This window comes from Anser anser (assembly GCF_964211835.1).
Source record: "Anser anser genome assembly, chromosome: 7".
Taxonomy (NCBI): Eukaryota; Metazoa; Chordata; class Aves; order Anseriformes; family Anatidae; genus Anser; species Anser anser.
Genome location: NC_139727.1, coordinates 11,140,562 through 11,160,002, shown reverse-complemented (window position 1 = coordinate 11,160,002; position 19,441 = coordinate 11,140,562). Strand labels below are relative to the sequence as shown.

The window sequence follows — 19,441 nt, the reverse complement described above, 5'->3', positions numbered from 1 at the left end:
AAAAAATAACAAAGTCTGCAACAATGTTCCTGTAATGCAACAGCCTTTCAATTTCTTGATATAATAGATACATTTATTTGGCTTTATCTAGCTAAAAGCAAAGGAATCAAGATGGTGTAGTCACTGTACTTCATTATTTCCCACATCATTAACTTTTGGTGCTAGATAGAGCTTTACTAAAATAAATTTCTACATATTGCCCATCAGTAAAAGACAGTTGAGCCAGATATTTTCTAAGAATTTTACTGATGTAATCCTGAAAAAGTTAAATCTGCTTTCTTTCTCAATATTTTTCAGAAAAATGTTTTACTTCAGAAACTTTACCCAAAAATTTTGAGGGACCTATTAAAAGGAATTTTAGGATTTTTATAGGAAAAAAAATAAGAATTTGCTTTTCAGGTTACTTGGGAAGATTTAATATCAGTTTTTGCACAGGCAGGATTATATATTCTCTAACTAGCTCTAATGTTAATGTTCATGCAGATTACTTTTAGGAAGTAAGCTTCCTACGCGCCACTAATGACTTTTCAGATCCATTAGTCTGTTATAATATTGATTTCAAGCATTACCGATTAATGCTGTAAGTAGATTTATTTCTGCTCTTAAAATATAAAGAATTGGCACCTCTTGTTACTGTTATTAGATGAATGGTATGTAACTGCTTGATTTATTTGGTCCCTTGCTAGGCTCCTTCCCTTCCTCTGCTCGTCTGTCCCATTCCACTGTCCTGTTTTCCCCTTTACCACTGTTTCTGTAATACTCAGCTAAATGTTAGGCCCTTTCCAGCTACTTTCTATGAAAGAGGAACTTGCACTAAACTTTAGAAAACTCAAGGTAGGGCAAAAATGAAAAACTCAAGCATGCACAGCATTACTTTTTTCTACGGTAATGGTGGTGTTTCATATTCATTGTTCCTTCTAGAGCCTGATTCTGCCACTGGCCACAAGCTGCTCTGGCCCTGGCTGCTACTGCTGTCAAGGGACTGCAACCTGCTGCTGATGCTGGAGCTGCTGCCTCCTCATTCACTGCAACAGCTATTTGCTCCTCGTGCCACCTCTCCAAGGGACCGAGCTGTCCGCAGTGCCCAGGTACGTAATGGCTCACTACTAGATTTCTTGTGTTCCATTCAGGGCCTTACGGTAGGGTGCTATCCAGGCTGTGACCAAGCTGCACGCAACCAGATCTAGCTCCTCAATCCCTTGAATCCAAAGGTTATAAAGCTCCTTTTAACTAGTAATTTATACAATGTGCATGTTCCTCTAGCTATCATCTCCTGTTCGGCATTTTGCAATTACTGTATGTATTGAACAAATATACCTCAGTCATTAGCACCTCCATATTCAGTACAGATCAAATATATATTTTTTTGCATGCTGTTCTACAGGTGTCTTATAGGTTATGTCTTTGGTTAGACCACAGACATTTTGTTGACTAACCTATTTAATTTATCACCTATGTTTTTAAGTCCCCCATTATTTTTGTTCTACAGTTCTAATTAGATGTCATATTCAGGCCATCAGCACTGATGACCTATACCATTTTTCAAGGCCAGACTTCTTGAAGTACTAAATAGTATTTTTGAGAAACCTTACTCAATACTAGGTTATCTATTAAACTTCTCTAAGATTTAGCTACTTAAGTTAATGTCCTGGTTCCAGTTAGGACAGAGTTAATTTTTCCTCATAGTAGCTGGTAGGGTGCTATGTTTTGGATTAGGAAGAGAAGAGCGCTGATAACATGCTGATGTTTTAATTGTTGCAGAGCAGTGCTTACACCAGGCCAAGGACTTTTCGGCTTCTCGCTCTGTCCTGCCAGCGGGCAGGCTGGGGGTGCAGCAGGAGCTGGGAGGGGACAGACCCAGGACAGCTGACCCAAACTGGCCAAAGGGGTATTCCATACCATCTGACGTCATGCTAAACAATATATAGGGGTGGCTGGCCGGGGTGGGGGGGCCGGCTGCTCGGGGATAGGCTGGGCATCGGTCAGCGGGTGGTGAGCAATTGCATTGTGCATCACTTGTTTTCTTACACATTATTATTAGTAATACTATTATCATTATCACTATTATTATTATTATTGTTATTATTATATTTGTGTTTTAATAAACTGTCTTTATCTCAACTCACCGGCTTCACTTTCCTGTTTCTCTCCCCCATCCCAGAGAGGGAGGGGGGAGGGTGAGCAAATGGCTGTGTGGTGTTTAGCTGCCAGCTGGGTTAAACCACAACAGTTAATTGTTAAATATGTGTGCCACCTCCATCGGTGTGGGACAGGATAATATGAAAGTCACATGCCTATGTAAACCAAGGCCTGTGCATGTTCTAAATGATAGAGTGCAGGTGACTGTGCAAGAGGAGTTATAAAACAACAGTCTAAAATGTACCTGGTTCCACATGTCTGGGTTATGCCTTTCTGCATTAGATCTTGTCACCTCTTTAGCCATTATTTTTCTGCAAGGAGACCTAGAGTTAAGCAGTCACTTTGAAGTGCAGCAGAAAGTTCTTTGGGTGGGTACAGGTTGTTGGAAGGCGTATCTTGATAATATCTGTGAAGGAAAAAGTTTTAATTTCAATCAACTCAGTAGTATTTATTTACTGGAAAATAAATCAGTGTGAAGTTGTACCTTGAATTTAAGCAAGTAAACCTCCTGCTAATTCAGTGTTAACCTCCTGCCTCATACAATGCTAACTCATTGCAGTAAACAGTAAATTTCTTCTGAAATTCAGTAAAGGGAAAATGAAAAATTCTTATTACAGCTGGCAACATTCTTTATCATGATTTGTTGTAAAAGGGCAGGTATGTCAGCTTTCCTGTACTTTTTGTGCTAACAGTTGATGTTTAGGAAAAGCTGCCAACTGTTCAAGCCTCTGGCAAAACATGATAAACATCTATTGTAAACAAAAATGTTTGGTAGAATTCTAGATATTGCAGACTAGCCTGAAGAAAGGTTTCTTCCTTAAACTTTCTGTGCAGAAAAGTTTCTAAGCAGTTGGACTGTTGTCCACTGAATACCTATGACTGTTTCTTTTTCTAAAGAAAGGAAAAACAAAGAGGGGGGTTGTTTTTATGTCTTGCTCAGTCAAGACAAGGGCATCAGATGCTGAAGAGAAATAGTTCAGAGAAGGGTGAAAGACCTGGCAAGTCAATCACTGTGGTCTTTAAGAGCCAGGGCTGTGTGAAGCTAGTTCAGGGAAGCCCAAGCTGCCAGACTGACATACTCCTTACCTGCAGGAACCCTGGTGCTGCAGAAGGACCACTGGCCTGAAACTCAGGTTCAATTTAACAATGAACACTGTTTAAGTGCTTGTCTGCACAGAAGTTGTCAGTGTAATTACAGTGTGGAAGTGGATACTCCTGCTTTTTATTGTCTTTAAATACTCTTAAATTGATATTGTGCTATAATTGTCTTGTATTCAGCTGGAGAGGGGCACCTGTGCTACCAAGAACATCTGCACATTGTGTCAACTAGAAAAACATGTCAAAGCAGGCATGGCTATTTTGATGAAGGACATGGGCCCTGACACAGTTTATGAGTGTTTCCTTAGCATCTTAGAAGCTTCCTTTGGCAGACAACCATGTTCTTGTATCAGAACAGCACTAAATCTACTTTTTCTAACATGAAACAAATACATTTCTAGTAGAACGTCTTAGCAATAAAAACCATAAAAAATTTTTATATATACAGGAGGAGAGAGGTTGCTGTAGACTACTGGACAGCAATAAAGGAGCTATCTAACTCAACATATTACAATTTCTTATTATGAAGTGTTTATTTTATCTAGAAAAATCTTCCGTTAGACAAAATTGAGTTTACAATGTATACTAACATAGTTAATTATATTAACAGATATTAAACGACAGTAGGTGCTTCCATTGTGACTTCTCAAGTGACAGAACAGGAAAACAACTGGCAAATGGTTGAACAAAGAAACTAACTTCTCTGACTTGTCCATTAGCATACTTTATTTCAAGAAAGGAGCTATTAGTATATGGTAATGTGCTGGGAAAAATACACTTGGGTTACCATTTGTTCATGTCTACAAATTGAGAAAGTTATAACTAAATGCTATCAAGTTCTGAATTACATTATTCTGAAAGTATGAATGGAATTAGCAGCCTGAATAAGTATCCAGTGTTTAACTCTTCATGTCAGCATTCACTCTGTGGCAGGAGAAAAATTTTTCAGATTTTCCCCTCCCTATGTTTTTTTTTTGTGTACCTGAAGCTGAGTTCAGAGCTTGTTAGCATGCAGGACTGTTGTTTTTATATTATCCATATTAGGCTTTTTGATCTGTTATGTTCCTCCTGCTGTTCTGGCTAGTAGACATCTGGTAAATAAGAATTTAGCTTTCTTCCTACAGTCAGAGAAAGAAACTGAGACTGGACAGGACCTCTTGTGATCATCTAGTCCACTCCCTTCTCGAGCAAGGTCAGCTACAGCTAGTTCCCAGCAGGCTTCTCAGGATTATAGTGAGTTGGGTTTTGAATATTTCTAAAGATCAAAACTCCCCTACCTCTCTGGACAACCTGTCCCAGTGTTTGACCACCCTCTAGTGTTCTCAGGGAATTTGTGTTTTTGTTTTGTTGTTGTTTATTTTTTGTTTTTATTGGATTTTAAATCACTGAGATGAGTCTGGCTCTCCTTTTCATTCCCTCCTACCAGATATTTAATCACATTGAGATAGAACCCTGCCCTCAAAGCCACTTTTTCTGCAGGCTGAAGAGTCCTATAGCTGTCTCCACTTATAAAATATGTTCCAGTTCCTTAACCAGCCGTGTGGCCCTGTGCTGGTCTTGTTCCAGTAAGTCTGCATCTTTGTTGTACTGGAGAACCCAGAACTGGACACTGTCCCAGGGAAGCAGATGATCTTGTTTATCAGATAAAAATCACACCAGGTAAAATCACTGGGAAAATGTGCTTTTACTACTACACTGTTTCTAATACTAATCAATGGCCCCAGTCCATCCAAAATGATACTGTTCTTATTAAAGCTTGCAAGATTTTCATTGTATGGTATTCCAATAATGACTTTCAGTAACAGCTGCACTTAATGATCGAATACCTCCACACAAGTTAAATCTAGATCTTCACAAGCATTGGGTCAGTATAGTTTTATAATAATGTGACTCTCAGACATGTTCAGGCAAAATCCGGTGGGGAAATAGCACCTGTTGGTCAGACATATGGTAAATAAAGGTGTCTGTTCCTTTCACTTCCTGTGGCAACTAGAAATACAAGTTACAGGCTTTTGTTGGTACCCATTGCTGCCCAGTCTGTAGCATGTCATAACGTCTACGCCATGTTTTTCAAACATTTATGGTTAAGGGGTGGGGAACCAAACCTCTCTCGAAAGAGCTTTTTCATACCACAGTCATCACTCTGTTTTTATAATGTAGATTGGTAACAGGAGTACTGATATTTGAAGTCCTTTCAACAGTACAGAGACAAAATGATCAAGGGAAACTGCTGAGTTTCATCTTGGCTCATACATCATAAAAATTGCTAGCTACATGTGACTGAAAACTGCTGCTCCTACAGAAATGACAGAACTTAAATAATCCAGCTCAGTTGCTGGATTCCACATACAATTTGTAAGATTCAGCCGAAACAAAATACGTATTTGTAAAACCCAAAACTGAAGAGAGCAAAATGTACTATCAGTGGGATATGGAGTATCTGATATTCCATAGTAAAGCTGAAATGTTTCTTTCCAAATTTTTTGCCCAAACCTCTTAGTTTGAAAGTGCATCAAGTGATCTCACAAGTATATAGGAGAAATTCGGGAACCAGCGCACCAGAAGGCACTAGCACAGGTGATCATTAAAGGACTAAATACCCAACAACCTATGGGGCAGTATGTAAAACCCCTGTTCCTAAATGCTCAGCTAGCCATTCTGGGTGCTTCAGTTGCAAGCACTTCTCTGTAATTAGTCCCAGAGTTCGGATCTTCAAATCCTAAAAATCGGAGCTTCTAGTAAGACTATTTATAGTCTACAAAAAAAAAGTCTCACTAAAACATGAGTGCCATTTTGAGAGGAATGATTCCTCTTCCGGTTATTAGGAAAAAGGAGGTAAAGAGCTTGTGTCTCAGCAGGTTTGTTCTGGCAACCATCTCACCATACTGCACTCTTCCCTAGCATGCTGCTTTGAGCCTGATGTTGGAGGTTAGAGCTGAGGACCGACTCAGAATGGTCATTCCGGTATTCTTATGTTCTTAGACATATTAAACCCTGCTATCTTTCTTTAATGTAATGAAACAGATGATTTGAAGTAAAAATATCCCTTGTGAGATCTCTTGCTCAGAATTTCCAAAATGTTGGAAGATTATAAATTTAAGACCCTAAATAAATGGCCAGATGTTAGATGGGTATTAAGGAGCAGTTAAGTGCAAGGTAGTAAGCACTCTGTACCTGAGAAATGTGCTCATTTATTAAGACTTCATTTTAGCAGAAAAAAACTAATACTAAGAATTTCTCAAGAACTTGAGAAGCAGCATCTGTCAGGACCCTGACTGCATTAATAGGTCTTAACTGCCCTGGCCGGCCTTGCCTGGGGCCCATCCACCCCTCTGCTTATAGGGCTCCATTTAAGCGTAGTCCTGGCCCTTCGCTGTGTATCTGTTTCTGGCACAACTCTGCTTGTGCCTGGCTCTGGAACTCACTGGTCTGGCCCTGTGTACTCTCACTGCCCCTGACTTGCAGCTTTTTTTTTCCACAGTTTTACTTCAGACCTGCCCTGAGGTCATGGGATTGCCAGATAGCCAAGAGTCTCGGCTGATCCTGGCTGCCATCCCTGGGTTGATCTACGTTACCTGAGGAGTTCATCCACAATGGAAGTGCAAAACAGCTTAATTCTGTAAGGGCAAAATGACCCAGAAACTTTCCACACCTTCTGTGGAATATCTGTTTTGGTGAACTGTGAAGTCAAGGCATAGTGTATCTGTTAGGACTTGTGTGTGAAATGTTTATGCTCAGAAAATAGGTTTGAATTTCTTTGGTATATAACTTCAGAATGGTGCTCTGAGATTATTTTTCTATTCCTTTTACAGAGTAGCCAACGTGATCATTGTTGACTTGCTGTCTGCAAGACACCAGAGCACATCAAAACCATTGCAGCTGTCTGATGACAGTAACTAGTTATGATTGCTGCACAAGGATGTTTCCTTGTGAAATGTAAAATAAACAGTTCTTTCTCACTTGAAAAGAAATGCATGAAAGTAACTCCACCACAAGTCAATGAATTTGAAAACAAAATACCAAATAGATTAAGTATGTTCATAGTCAGGAATGCAATAGCAATCAATAGTTTGTACTGATTGCATGGCTAGGGTTTTTTGAACTTTCCATTTTCAGTTGAATGTGTAAGCGAGACGCGACTGTATTTCTCATTACTTCTTCCCCCTGACAATTGGTTACTACAAATAAACAATGATAAAATGTAGCACCTTTGCTTCTTGTGTATGAGGCAGCAACAACGCGTTTATTTAATAAAAAAAGTCTTTATCCAAGAAGGGCAGGGTCTTAACTTTCTGACTGAGTAATGTTTTTTGGGGGGAGCAAAGAAGATGACGAGAATTTTGCTCTGAGAAAACTACCCTTCGTTACTAAATGCTGCAAAAAAAAGATTAAAAAACAACAAAATGTTTCTGTAATCAGGAAGAAATGTCTCTCAGTGTTCATTCTTTATCGATGTGTTCTGCAGTCTTAAGTCCCACTACTGAAACTGCAGAGAAAGTGAAAACGTTCGTTTTCTTACCAGGAAAAGAAGATGCTCAATCATTCACTCATAAGTGAGATAAGGCTCATCTAAATGTGATGTCTTTCATCATGGGATCCAGGTTTTCATTAGACAGGGAGATGTCAGTCATTTCCTGCTGTTGACATTCTGAAATATCAGTTGGCACAAGAAGGAAGTGGTATGGTAGTGTGTGAAATAGCTCAACTGCTTTGGGTAATCAGGCCCAGAAACTCACTGTGTATTTAAAGATGCATGGTTTTAGTGTGGCTTGCTGTTTCAAGCAAACTGGTAGCCATCTAGAAAGAGCAGAAAGAATACAGTACAAAGTCTTCCTGATCACACGTGAATTTCATATACACTTTCAGTGAAAAATGTGTAAGTTTAATAAAGATGGCATGTTTGTCTACATTTGTCTGCTGTGCTGTAAAATTACTACCCAACTATGATTTCATGATTTGAAGCATCATCTGCAAGTCATGGACAGGAACGCCAGTTTTGTACAAAGCAGGCGTAACTACAAAATTAGAGCGAAGTGAAAAATAAGTTTGGCTTTCTGAGGATAAGTGCTAGTGTTTCCCATCATTTTAGCTCATATAGGTTTGTTTTTTAGATATTTGTTGATTCAAAATAGAAGGTTTTCTGTATTCCTTTTAAACCTCGTAAACAATCTTCAAAAAAAAAATCTACACACATATCAAAAGAAAACCCTGAGCTTCAGTTGACTTTGTATTGTGGCCATACTGAACTACTACTTCATCAGCAAAAAAATAAGTAAAGTATATATGAGGAAACTTATGATGTTACCAGAGAACAGATGTCCACCATTTTATTGTTTGCATTACTCTCATGCCTAGAAACGTTAGCCAAGTCAGAGCATTATACCAGCACCAAGTGAAAAGTCTCTGCTCCAGAGAACTTATTATCAAAGTATATGGAGAGAAGCGAAGGCATACTGGCAGGTAAGAAAAAGACAATGTAGGTCAGCATGGACAATACAGCCAGCAGGCTCCGTGTGCCTGCAGCCTAGCTAGCGTCAATGTCTTTTGTTGCCACTGCCACCAGCATGAGGAACTGCATGAAGACAAGTAAATCATGCATGTTGGAAGCTGTGTTAAGTGAACGATGGAAATGAGCATCACTGGCTGACAGGGTATGAGAGCTGGAAAGCCAGCACTCTCTGAAAGATGACAGGTAAGCTGGAGACAGACATCCCATCAAGGCCCTTGGACGTGAATCATATATATATGATTTAATAGAAAAGGGGGAGCTAAGATGATGCCCAGCAATAGCAGTCAAAGCGATGATCTGGGAGAGGACAGGATCCAGCTGAAAAGGGCTCAGACTGGGTGGGACGTAGCCACGGTGTTAACTGCTTGCACAGCCACACCAACACACTTGCATCCTGTCTGCATCCTTGTGATAATTGCCTGTTACATTCCATTAATCAAGGTCAGAGAGAAAGGATGTCATAGCAACTGAAACAGAAGTCAGTGAGGATCCAGATGAGGCATTTAGCAGAGTAAGTACTAATACAGTCCTTACTGCAGAGAGCTAGACAAAGAAGCAGCTCTGTTTCTGTACAGGCCTCACATGAACACTTGGGGAATCGAAGTCCACGGTGATGACAGGCTGGATGACAGCCTTAGCAGAGCAGTTTATAAAGAAATATATGGCTTTACACCTCTGTACACAGAGACACTCTGATTACAGAGCTGCAGTAGATTCTCTTCTAGCTTAAGCATTACGTCTGTTTGATTTTGGACTCCGTGTGAGAGGTTTCAAGTTGCAGCAGGGAGAAATGCCTCAGAACATCTCTGTCCTTAACAGTCCTGACAGAATCCTGCCCAAATCCTGCCCACTGCTGTAGTCTGAGCCACCTCCTGCTTCAGCTGCCACTGGCCATTTTGTCTCTGGCAGGGCACTCGTCACTGAAATCTATGACAGATTCAGCTAAAACATCCGCTGGTGTTTTTCACCTGCACTCACTCTTTCAAGCTGTCTTTAGAAACAATTCAAACAGAAGATTTTGAAATTTTGGTGATTTTACTGAGTGGTTTGTTTCTTCCTACTCATCCTGTCCAGATTCCTGTAAGCACTGGGCACAGCGCAAGATAGAACAGCAAAGCAAGGACACCTGCAATAGCTATGAGCTGCTGAGACTTAAGCTGCAGTCAGTGATAAAGCCGCCTGCTTATTAGTGCAATAACATAATTTTCTCCCACGAGTGGATTGACAATCTTGTCTTGTTCTTTTTTTTTTTTTTTTTTCTTCTTCTAACAGTATCACCGATGATACTTCTAGAAAGGACAGGATTTCTTGCACAGGGATGTTGTCAGACAAGACAGTACGTGCCAGGAAAAATAGCTGCATAGCCATTAGGGCAGTATATGTATTCTCTGTGGATAGTTTGAAAACAATAGTCCTATTATTTGTGGATAAAGATGATAATTCTTTAATATCAGATGAGACCACATTTTTTTACTTTCTGGTTATCTTGAGCTATTATTTCTCAAACCCCAGGGTTTTCACTTTGATTGCTGTGTGTAGGTACAAATTGCTTCTCATTGTTCCTCTTCACTTAGTCTTTCCATCAGAGAGTTGGCTGTCTCCATTTTTGTCCTGTATCTTACCCATCAAGACACTTGTGCAGCTCCCCCCCGCACATCCTGCCATGATAGGCTCTAGTCACCGACTTCATTGCATTTCAGAAGTAACTGCTGCACATGCAGAAAAGATTAAAAAAAAAAAAAAGAACAAGTGCTACCAATTCAACATTTTATAATTTTTAAAATACCATTTTTCCACTGACTACAGTAGGCACTAAACTGCACCAGTACAATTTGCTTTTTATCATGTCACATGTGAGAAGGGCTGAAAGGTGGGAACTCTTATTTGGGAACTGGAATTAGGGAAGCTACCAACTGAAACTATCTGAGACGAGCTTGGCTAACCAGAGTTCCCCGGAGACGGTAGGCTTTGTGCAGAGGTTGAGCCATAGCAGACAGGGAAGGCTGAACCTGAAAGCTCAGCCCAGGGAGCAAGTTAATGAGCTGTTCTGGGGGCACTGCAGATTGGACTTGGCTGTGCTGGAGAGTGCTGTGTGTGACTACGTCTTCAGGCTCTTTTACTCTGTGAGAAAAGACCAGAGGGACAGGGGTGGGTTGGCCTTTTCAAGCTACCTGACCTTGAATCCATAAACCAGTAAAGTAAACTGGGAATACTACCAGGGAAACTAAGGCAGAGGAGAGGCTGGAGGGTGTCCTGCCATAGCATGGCAGTCTAATGCCATGTCACAGACCTAAGTTGGTACCATTGCAGAGAAGACTGACATAATCTTTTTATCTCTGGGGAAGAGGGAAGAGACTTTTTTTGTTTTTTTTTGTAAGTCTTAGAAAAACATTGTGCTTGAATGGACTCTTCTAAACTGTTTCTCCTGTCTGGCCCATCTGTACTCAGTTCACCTCAGATTCTCACTCTGCTGCTGTGGGGCTGAACTGCTCCATGGTCCCTGTTCTTGCTGTTCACCACAGATCTTGGCTACCCTGTAAAATCAGAACTACCTATGAGGTGAATTATTCACTTCTACAGCTGAGCAGAAACTTTATTGATTTGATTTACTGTTTTCTATTTTGTCTATTGAGTTTTGGGGAGTCCCAACAGCATGCTCCCATAAAGGGCCATACAAAACTTTGTACTCAATTTAACAATTTTATTTACAAAGTGTTCTTGCCTCAGCCTCCCTTGCCAAGTTACTTCAGGCATGAACAACTAAATTTAATTTCTGCGATTAATACAGCACAAAAGGAGATGCACACAGAAGACACCCCCCTCCCTGCTTTGTTATTTGGGATGCCAAAATGGCAGCATGCTGTCTGGGAACAGTTAGGAAGGGGGAGAATTTCCACCTGATAAATCTTAGGTGTTAAAAGACAAAAAGAATACAGAGAGTAGAAAATGGATATCTGTGTAAAACGAACAACACATTTTCACCCACCTATTTAAGCAAATAGGTTTGTTGCAGGCACTGGTACAAAAGCAGGCCTCTGAAAATGTTTCTGAGAAGCATGTTTTCAGGTGTTACTGACATTTATTAGTACAGCAGATACCTAGGGCTAACAAATCCTGTAAAGGAGGGATTGTAGAAGGAAGGCTGTGATGAACTCAGACTCTTATAGTGTGGCAGTGCCTTTTGAAAAGCTGATACTGAAAGTGGGTAGGTTCTCAAGTGACAAATGAATAATGCCTTCCTCTATCCCATCACTTACAGGAGGAGGTAGCATGTTTGGAGGGCATGCAGAGCATATTTAAACCTCATAGCCAGCTGCTGAGGAGGATGAGGTGGGCCTTTTAATCAAGGATAAAAAATTGTACTTGGTACATTAGAAAGCAGCTGTTTGCTGGTGTTGTTTTGTTTTTTGAAGTTGAGCAAGAAGAAATGAAGACTGAAGTGGTGAAAAGACTGAAGAAATCTGACTGATAAAAAGACTGAAGACTGAAGAAATGAAGACATAAAGAAATGAAGACATAAAGAAATGAAGACTGTCAGTCCCACAAAGCAAGAAGAATTTGATGCTCCTCTAACAAAAACATCTACATTTTTCACTAGTGAAATGAAATTGAGGTTAGCCTTGTTATCCCCAGAATGTTTTACCAGGGTTATCACTCTCATTCTCCCCATTATAACTTGGGAAAAATGACCTAACTTACTAGAAAGCCTTGTAAACACCCAACTTCATGCTCTCTGCATTCCTAGTTTGTGGTAACTCAAATTCCAGAACTGTATCTGTATTCAAAGAAGAGTAAGAGTTTACTTTGCCCCTTACTGAGTGGTCTGTTCCTGTTTCTTCATCCTGGCTTTGGATGAGGAGAGTTTAAGGAAGCCCAGGTGAATTTGTGTAAATATATCTCAGGGACGTTCATGCCTGGCTGACCATAGCCCTTTTCTTCCAACTCTCCCAGCCCTTCCAAATAGCAACCTGTTTATCTTCTAAGCATCAGGTTCCCCTTTCTTTCAGTCCACTCTGTGTTCCTGCAGACAAGCCAAAACCTAATTCCACACAGAGCTCCCAGCCAAGGAGAAGGAACTGTTCCCTTTCACTGATTGTGAAAGAAATCCTGTGCTCATCTGACTTTAATTAAGCTTTACCCACGGATTATCTTTCCTTCGTTCTGCTAGGCAGTTTTCTCAGTTTCATGGTAGGACCCCAGAGTCCCCAGTCTTTGTGCTGTTTATGTCTGTGTTTTATAAAAAGCTATGAACAAGAGTTAATTATCAGTAGCAAGAGGTGCAGTTGAAAGTCAGGGCTTTAAAACTGGGAAGGATGTTCTCACCATACCTCAACATGACAGAATTCAGAGAGAGGAATTCTGGCAGGTTTTATTTTCTCCAGAACTGACTCTGAATGGCAATTCAGATCTGGGCCGTAAGCCAAATGGACTTCTGCTGTGTTTCACACACAAGACTGTGGAGGAAGTGTTTGAAAAATTTAAGATGGGCAGAGAGGCTTTAGAAAGTACCAGGGGTCATTAACTGATACATTTTCTCCATTACGCTTTGCAGGGATACAACAGATTTAAGTTTTTGGTCAAGAGTAAACAGGAAAGACAGAGGGCAAAGTTCCCTCCAGATCCGTAAGTCTGTAAGTCTGATGACTGAAGTGAAATAGCCTTACCTATAAAGAAAAACAATTATTGCTCAGTAAATTATTTTGAATTGTTCTCTCTGGCTTAATACTGCATATAAACAGATGAAAATCCAAAAGAAAACATTTTGTGAATTATTTAGTATGTATCTTTGCCTTACTTCCCAAACACTATGTACAGAGAATGAGATTTCTCATGCTTCACACCTTGTGCAGCTCTAGGACATGATTCCTCTTCTTCAAAGGAAGCCGAGGCATCACATACGAAATAGGTCACCTGAATTGCTTCTAGCAATTAGCTACAACACAGGATCAGAAAGCTGTAACCATATGAGGACATTTCCACTGAACAAAAATCTTAGTGTTAGGGAATAATTTTCAAAAACGATTTCACCCAGCTTGCTACTGCTTAGCATTCTCAAAAGCAGTCCCCGGAGGCTAAGGAAGGACACCAAATCAATAGCCCACTTTGGACTAGCATCCACTTCTTTCTGGTGGAAACTTCCTTTCCTTTGTACTGCATATTTTGTCATAATACATTCTCAGCAGCTAATGAACTAATCAAATTGATTTGCCTGGAAGGACATGTACAACACAGCTAAATCTAATGAAGCAAGAAGACAGTTTCTATAATGTCTGATTTACTTTTAAAAGCACCAGATTTACTTTATGACTTGATTACTCTGCCAAACATATTATGGGCTCCTCTAGGATGCCATCCAAAGAGATGGATGTTTCCAGGCTAACTGCGAATGAAACATTTTCAGTGCATTGATTTGTCATGAAGAGGGAATAGGAAGGAAGAAAAATGTAATCTGTGACCCAGTGAAAAGGAAAATGTAATGTACAAGCTGTATGTAAACAGACTGAATGTTGGCATTGCCCAAAACTGCGATATAAAGGAGAAAACTAAGAGGATTTGAGCAAAAAAAAAAAACAACAAAAAAAACCCAACAGAGTCAAACATCTATGATCTAGTATTTATGCCTGTCCCTGAAGATTTTATGTATTGAACATTGTTATATAAATTTGGTAAGAGCAGGATGTAACTGTATACAACTTCTTTGAATATGAAGTTCACACAAATGGGAGATCTCACATTCCTTCCTTTCTCTCCACTTCAATCATTAAATGTATTTTCTGCTGTACTCCCTTCATATGCCTTAGTGGAAGACAGTACAAGTTCTTGCCAATTTCATACTGTGACTTTCTGTCATCTCCTACCTTTATAGTAGTAAAATGCAAGATTATATTCCAAAATGGTCCTGTCCATCAAGATGTCAAACATAATTTGCAGCCTTATACCTACAGTATGCTATATGCTTGCTGTAGCAGCCAAACCACATATTTAAGAAAACACAGTGATGGATTCTGAGTTCATGACAACTTCTTTTGAAGTTCATACCATTAACACCACATCCAACTCTGATATTTATGTGTATGATGCTAGATGTGGATAAGAGGGGAAGAGCATACCATAGACAATGACTATAGAATGAATCTCAGTCAACAAAAGTAAAAATTGTCAGGCGATTAGCCATCTCTGAGTGCAACTCTGCCTCAAGCCACAGCTAGTTTAAACCAAGTTTGGGTGTGCCTACCTAACTCTGCAGGGCAGGGATTATTCGATGAAATCTCTCTGCCTCTCACAACCGGTCTGCTAATAATTATTTTTAAAGTCTCACAGTTTGACAGCCTGTAGAATGTAAGAAGTCTCTCATCTGGTTATTGCTCAGTGGCCTGGTGATACAAGATAAATGCTACCTTACTTAAATGACTGGCAATGAAAGGGAATCTGCAGCACTATAGGTGAGTGTTTTTGATATGGAGGCACAGGTCACATACATCCATGGTACTGACACGCCTCCCGTTCATACAAAGAAATGCAAACCCTTTTCCCTCAATTTAAGGTCAGGTAGTGCAGGTGTGAATTTAAGGAAGGGTACATGAGAAGTAGAGTCTGTGCAGAGTGGAGTGAACACAGTTCCCCTGCTACAATCACAAACTTCTCACAAAGCTTTTCCAGAAACAGTTCACACCATCTGTTTTCATTACCAACTGCAATGAAGCTCGTACCTTGCAGTAGGGTCATTCTGATGCTGGCTGGAAGGCCTGAACCCTGTCATACTCATACTCAGGCTGCAGTATGTGCTAGAACAGCTTTTCCACACTCTGTACCAAATACCTTATTGCAATTAAACTGCACTTTACCATTATAATGGGCCTTCAGCTGGCCCCTACAGTGCAACCAATGTAAAGGCAGATTTGTGTGAATGAGAATCTGCTCATGTATGACCCAACTAAACAAGACCAAAAAAGAAAGCAGACAACTCTTGAAACAAATGGTTTTTTGCTGTTCTCTGCCTAAGGCATTTGCGTGTGTGTTTGGTGTTTTTTTAAACTGAAGAGCAGAAAAGGATGATGTCAGTGGGTTTTATCCCTGTTTTCTCCTGTTTATTTTTAGAAGTGGACCAACAAATAACCATGACCTAAATTCTACAAGACAGAAGTGCACACAAGCACTTTGTTAAATATCAGAATCTATTTGAGTTCAGACAATTTCAGCAGAACTGTACACATACATTTTCTTTAATCATTGAGTACAAAAAACTAATTCACCAATACACTGACAATGAGCAGTAAAGTCTAATATTTTAGAGAGTTAGCAAAGTCAACCCTTAACCATCTTTCTCTTCATACAGTGATACTGTGGACATAGCATTGCAATTCAGACATAACTTTGTTAAAGACAAAAACAAAACAAAACAATAGTTTTAAGCGAGCATCACTTTTATACTGTCATTAAAGTGAAGCCGGAATCTGGATGTAACAAGCACCAAACTGGGCATGTGCAGACCCTGCAGCTCCTGTATTTAAATGGAATCTGCTGCTGCTGCCCTTTGCTAAGCTGAAGATGGAGCAAAGCAATCTGAAGCTTTAGTGAGAAACTCTGCACTAGCTCTCACAGTATTCCAGACGGAGAATTTGACAATCTGCTTTACACACACACACACACACACACACACAAAAAAGATAAATTGGCTGACTTAAAGTCAGGGGAGAGCTTTGCTTTCTTTGCTACTGCTTAGATTTTGTTCACATGAATAGTCAGCCCATTCAAAGGGGGATCTCTTGTCCCTCTGAGGACCCCAACGGCACCAAAACTGTGGAGTCCCTTAACGCATGGAATGACTCGGAAGCGATTGCCTACACACTGATGGACCTGCCTCTTAGAGCCCCAACAGTAAGTGCTTTCTGTCACTAAAAGCTGTAGCAGGTAGTTCTGCTGGCGAAGCTGGCATTTATAGAACTGTAAATGGACATTTAAGGTACACGTGCATATTTAATGTTGTAATGCAATAGTGAACAACATAATGGAAACTTAAAAACCTTTTTATTTCTGTTTTTATCTACTGCAGAAAGGACTGTAGAAACACTGGTTTTTGGCAGTTTTACATGGGCAGAAGACAGGGAGGCAAAGTACACTGAATATGTTGTAAACTATAAAAAGAGCATGTTTTTGTAAGTTAAACAGTTGTTCAGCAGTTCAAACACAATGCTCGCTTGTGGTATTATTCAAAATGGAAATCCCCATCATTTCTGTAATAGTCTGTAAATGTAAGAAAGCGTTTATGTAAATGTTGAGGAGTTGTTACTTGCAGTTACTCAAGAAAGCTTTTCAGAAAGGTTTTCCAGGTAAGTTCTACCAAAGCTCTTTCTCAGTTGTTAAATGCTAACAGAAAAAATCCTTTAAAGTGTGATGGTGCAATCTGTGGTAATGACACTTCAGGATGGAGTCTCTTTGGGCTTTCTAAAAATATTCTTCATTACACCCCACAAACCAAACCGAAAGGGTTCAGAAATCTCTTCTTGGCTATGTATCTCTATATACTATTAGACCTGCAAAGTTTTATTTGGCTGCTGTTCATACAAAAGACTGCTAAAAAGAAAATAATAAAAAAAGACCCACGCTGGTTTTTGGAGTTTTTGAAATCTGAAATTCAACTTAAAACATTGATGTGGTCACCTCAGGTATTTTGAAATGAGCCACATAACCCAGTGACTACTTAAAAAAAATGTGAAAGTTTCAAACACTCCTGAAGTTTTTATGCATAAAGCATGTTGGACCAGGTGTTACATTTTGATCCTAATTTATAATGAAGCAGCAGTAAATATTTTATTATTTACAGAGTAATAATGCAGCCTCTTTGTTTATTTTTTTAACAAAACCTGGAAATGCACAGTGTATTACATGAAAATAAACAGAGAAGTATCCTGAGGCAAGGCACTTATGAACTAAATTAGATGGATAACATAATGAAAGAGGATAGCAGAACATAGCAGGGAGGGAGATGTGGGACTGGAGAGCACATGGCAAAATGGAAAAGGATTCTGGGGACAGAGTAATTCACACTGGAAAGTTCAAAATTATTTTTGTCCTTATTCTGCTGAAAGAGGAAATTATCTGTCCATTTCTTCTCCCTACGTCAAGTATTTTCAAACTTTTACATTTTAATTTGATATCAAGATTGCTTTCAGTCCTGAAACTCTCCTAAACTAATGTGTGCTGCTTGTGGCTGAGATTAAATCCGGAAGACAGGATACAAAATCTGCCATCCAAATTGCTCAACGGGACAAACATCATCCATGGAAAGCCCTGCTGCCTACTGGAATGAGGGCTTAGCAGTTGGCGTCACCCTGCTGAAACCATAATTGAGGTGGAATTGATTACACTCCTCTTTGTGCTGCCTGTCATCACAGAAAAAGTGCCAATAGAGGCAAGCTCAGAAATCAGAGTAAGGAACTGTGAAGACAAATAAGTACTGTCAGTTGTTGGAAGACTCTGGTAGGTAGGCAGAACTAAAACTGCACCTAGAAACTCTAGGAAATGACAGTAGTTCAGTTCTGATAATTTTTCCAAGCTATATGATTTGTTATAATGTAAAAGGCTTAACGCTACTATTGATATTATAAGCCACACTTACAAATAAGCAACTTCATTACCAATGTTTGTAGGAAAATTAAGATCAAAGAGACCCAATACATTGCCAAAGTCAAAGTCGGACTGCCAAACTTGCCATGTTTAGGAACTGGGCTCTATTCCATTAAAACAGTCATTCTGCAAAACCAGTGACTACAGTTTGAAAGCTAGATGAATGCCTCAGAACAACAACATACTAGTCCCCATTTCCCTTTCCTTGTCTTGTTAGGTATAATCCATCTGGTGTTCAGGCAGGACTAGCTGAAAAATGTCCCTGTCTTAGTCTTTTCTGTTCCCAACTTCTGAAACAATGTCAGAGAAATAAATCAATTAATCAATCAATCAGAACCAAATATGTTCGAATTCTATCCTATGTGGATTTCTTGTTTTCCTACAAACTAAACCTTACTTTACACTCTTGCAATAGGAAGAATATGAGGAATGGGCTACATCAAATGTGATTTATATTCAGTACAAATATTTACATCTGTGGCCTTGCTTCTACCATCATCACTCCTAGCTTTAGTCGGATTCCAGTAATCAATGTCTCTCAGAAGAGCAATTAAACAACGTGTTTTTTTTTCTTACTCTGAACATTTTTTTTACCAGTAGTAGTTACACCGTATTCTTTGCATAATGTCCTTTTTTCACTTAGACAAAAATATTTTTCTCATGCCATGGAAGTGAGGGGTCACTAGGACTCTCAACCATGTTATGTCTTCTACTAGAACTTACTCAGAGGTGAGCTGGTATTGCTGTTTGCTTTCTTAACAATTTTAAAATAGCTACTTAGAAAACCTCCTTTTTAGAAAAATGTGTATAATGAACACATTCCCAAGATAGAATAGATGAAGGCATCAAATATTCCTGGTCTAGATTTTATTTTAACCTAGGCAAAACACTAAGGAGTCTGGGGCTTTGTCCTTAACTGCAGAATTCCTTTATCCTTACAACATTCTTCAGACAAGCCTCTTGCAGGGTCTTAGCAAATTACACATCAAAATACGAGTTCTGTTGCACACTGATGCTCTCTGCAACTGGTTGATGTTTACCCCTTCTCTGCTTGCACCAGGCCTTAGC

The 19,441-nt window shown here is 39.6% G+C and overlaps 1 protein-coding gene and 1 long non-coding RNA gene across 8 annotated transcripts in view; one reads left to right on the top strand and one right to left on the bottom strand.

Annotated features, from left to right (window-relative positions):
- LOC310902967 overlaps positions 1-19,441 on the bottom strand; it is a 65,924-nt gene that overhangs the window by 11,516 nt on the left and 34,967 nt on the right. For all 3 annotated transcript variants that reach the window (XR_014587161.1, XR_014587162.1, XR_014587163.1), the window contains exon 3: positions 2,384-2,545. This is a non-coding gene — a long non-coding RNA (uncharacterized lncRNA). The remainder of the gene's footprint in view (positions 1-2,383; positions 2,546-19,441) is intronic.
- Positions 5-19,441, top strand: part of OPN4 (opsin 4) — a 54,241-nt gene continuing 34,804 nt past the window's right edge. For 2 of the 5 annotated variants that reach the window (XM_083845391.1, XM_083845393.1), the window contains exon 1: positions 15,811-16,624. In XM_083845391.1, the coding sequence (XP_083701517.1) occupies positions 16,481-16,624 (144 nt within the window). In that variant the 5' untranslated portion in view covers positions 15,811-16,480. Of the gene's footprint in view, positions 1,089-1,761; positions 1,993-15,810; positions 16,625-19,441 lie in introns of those variants that run through there. The other 3 variants (XM_083845392.1, XM_083845390.1, XM_083845394.1) reach the window with 2 other exon arrangements.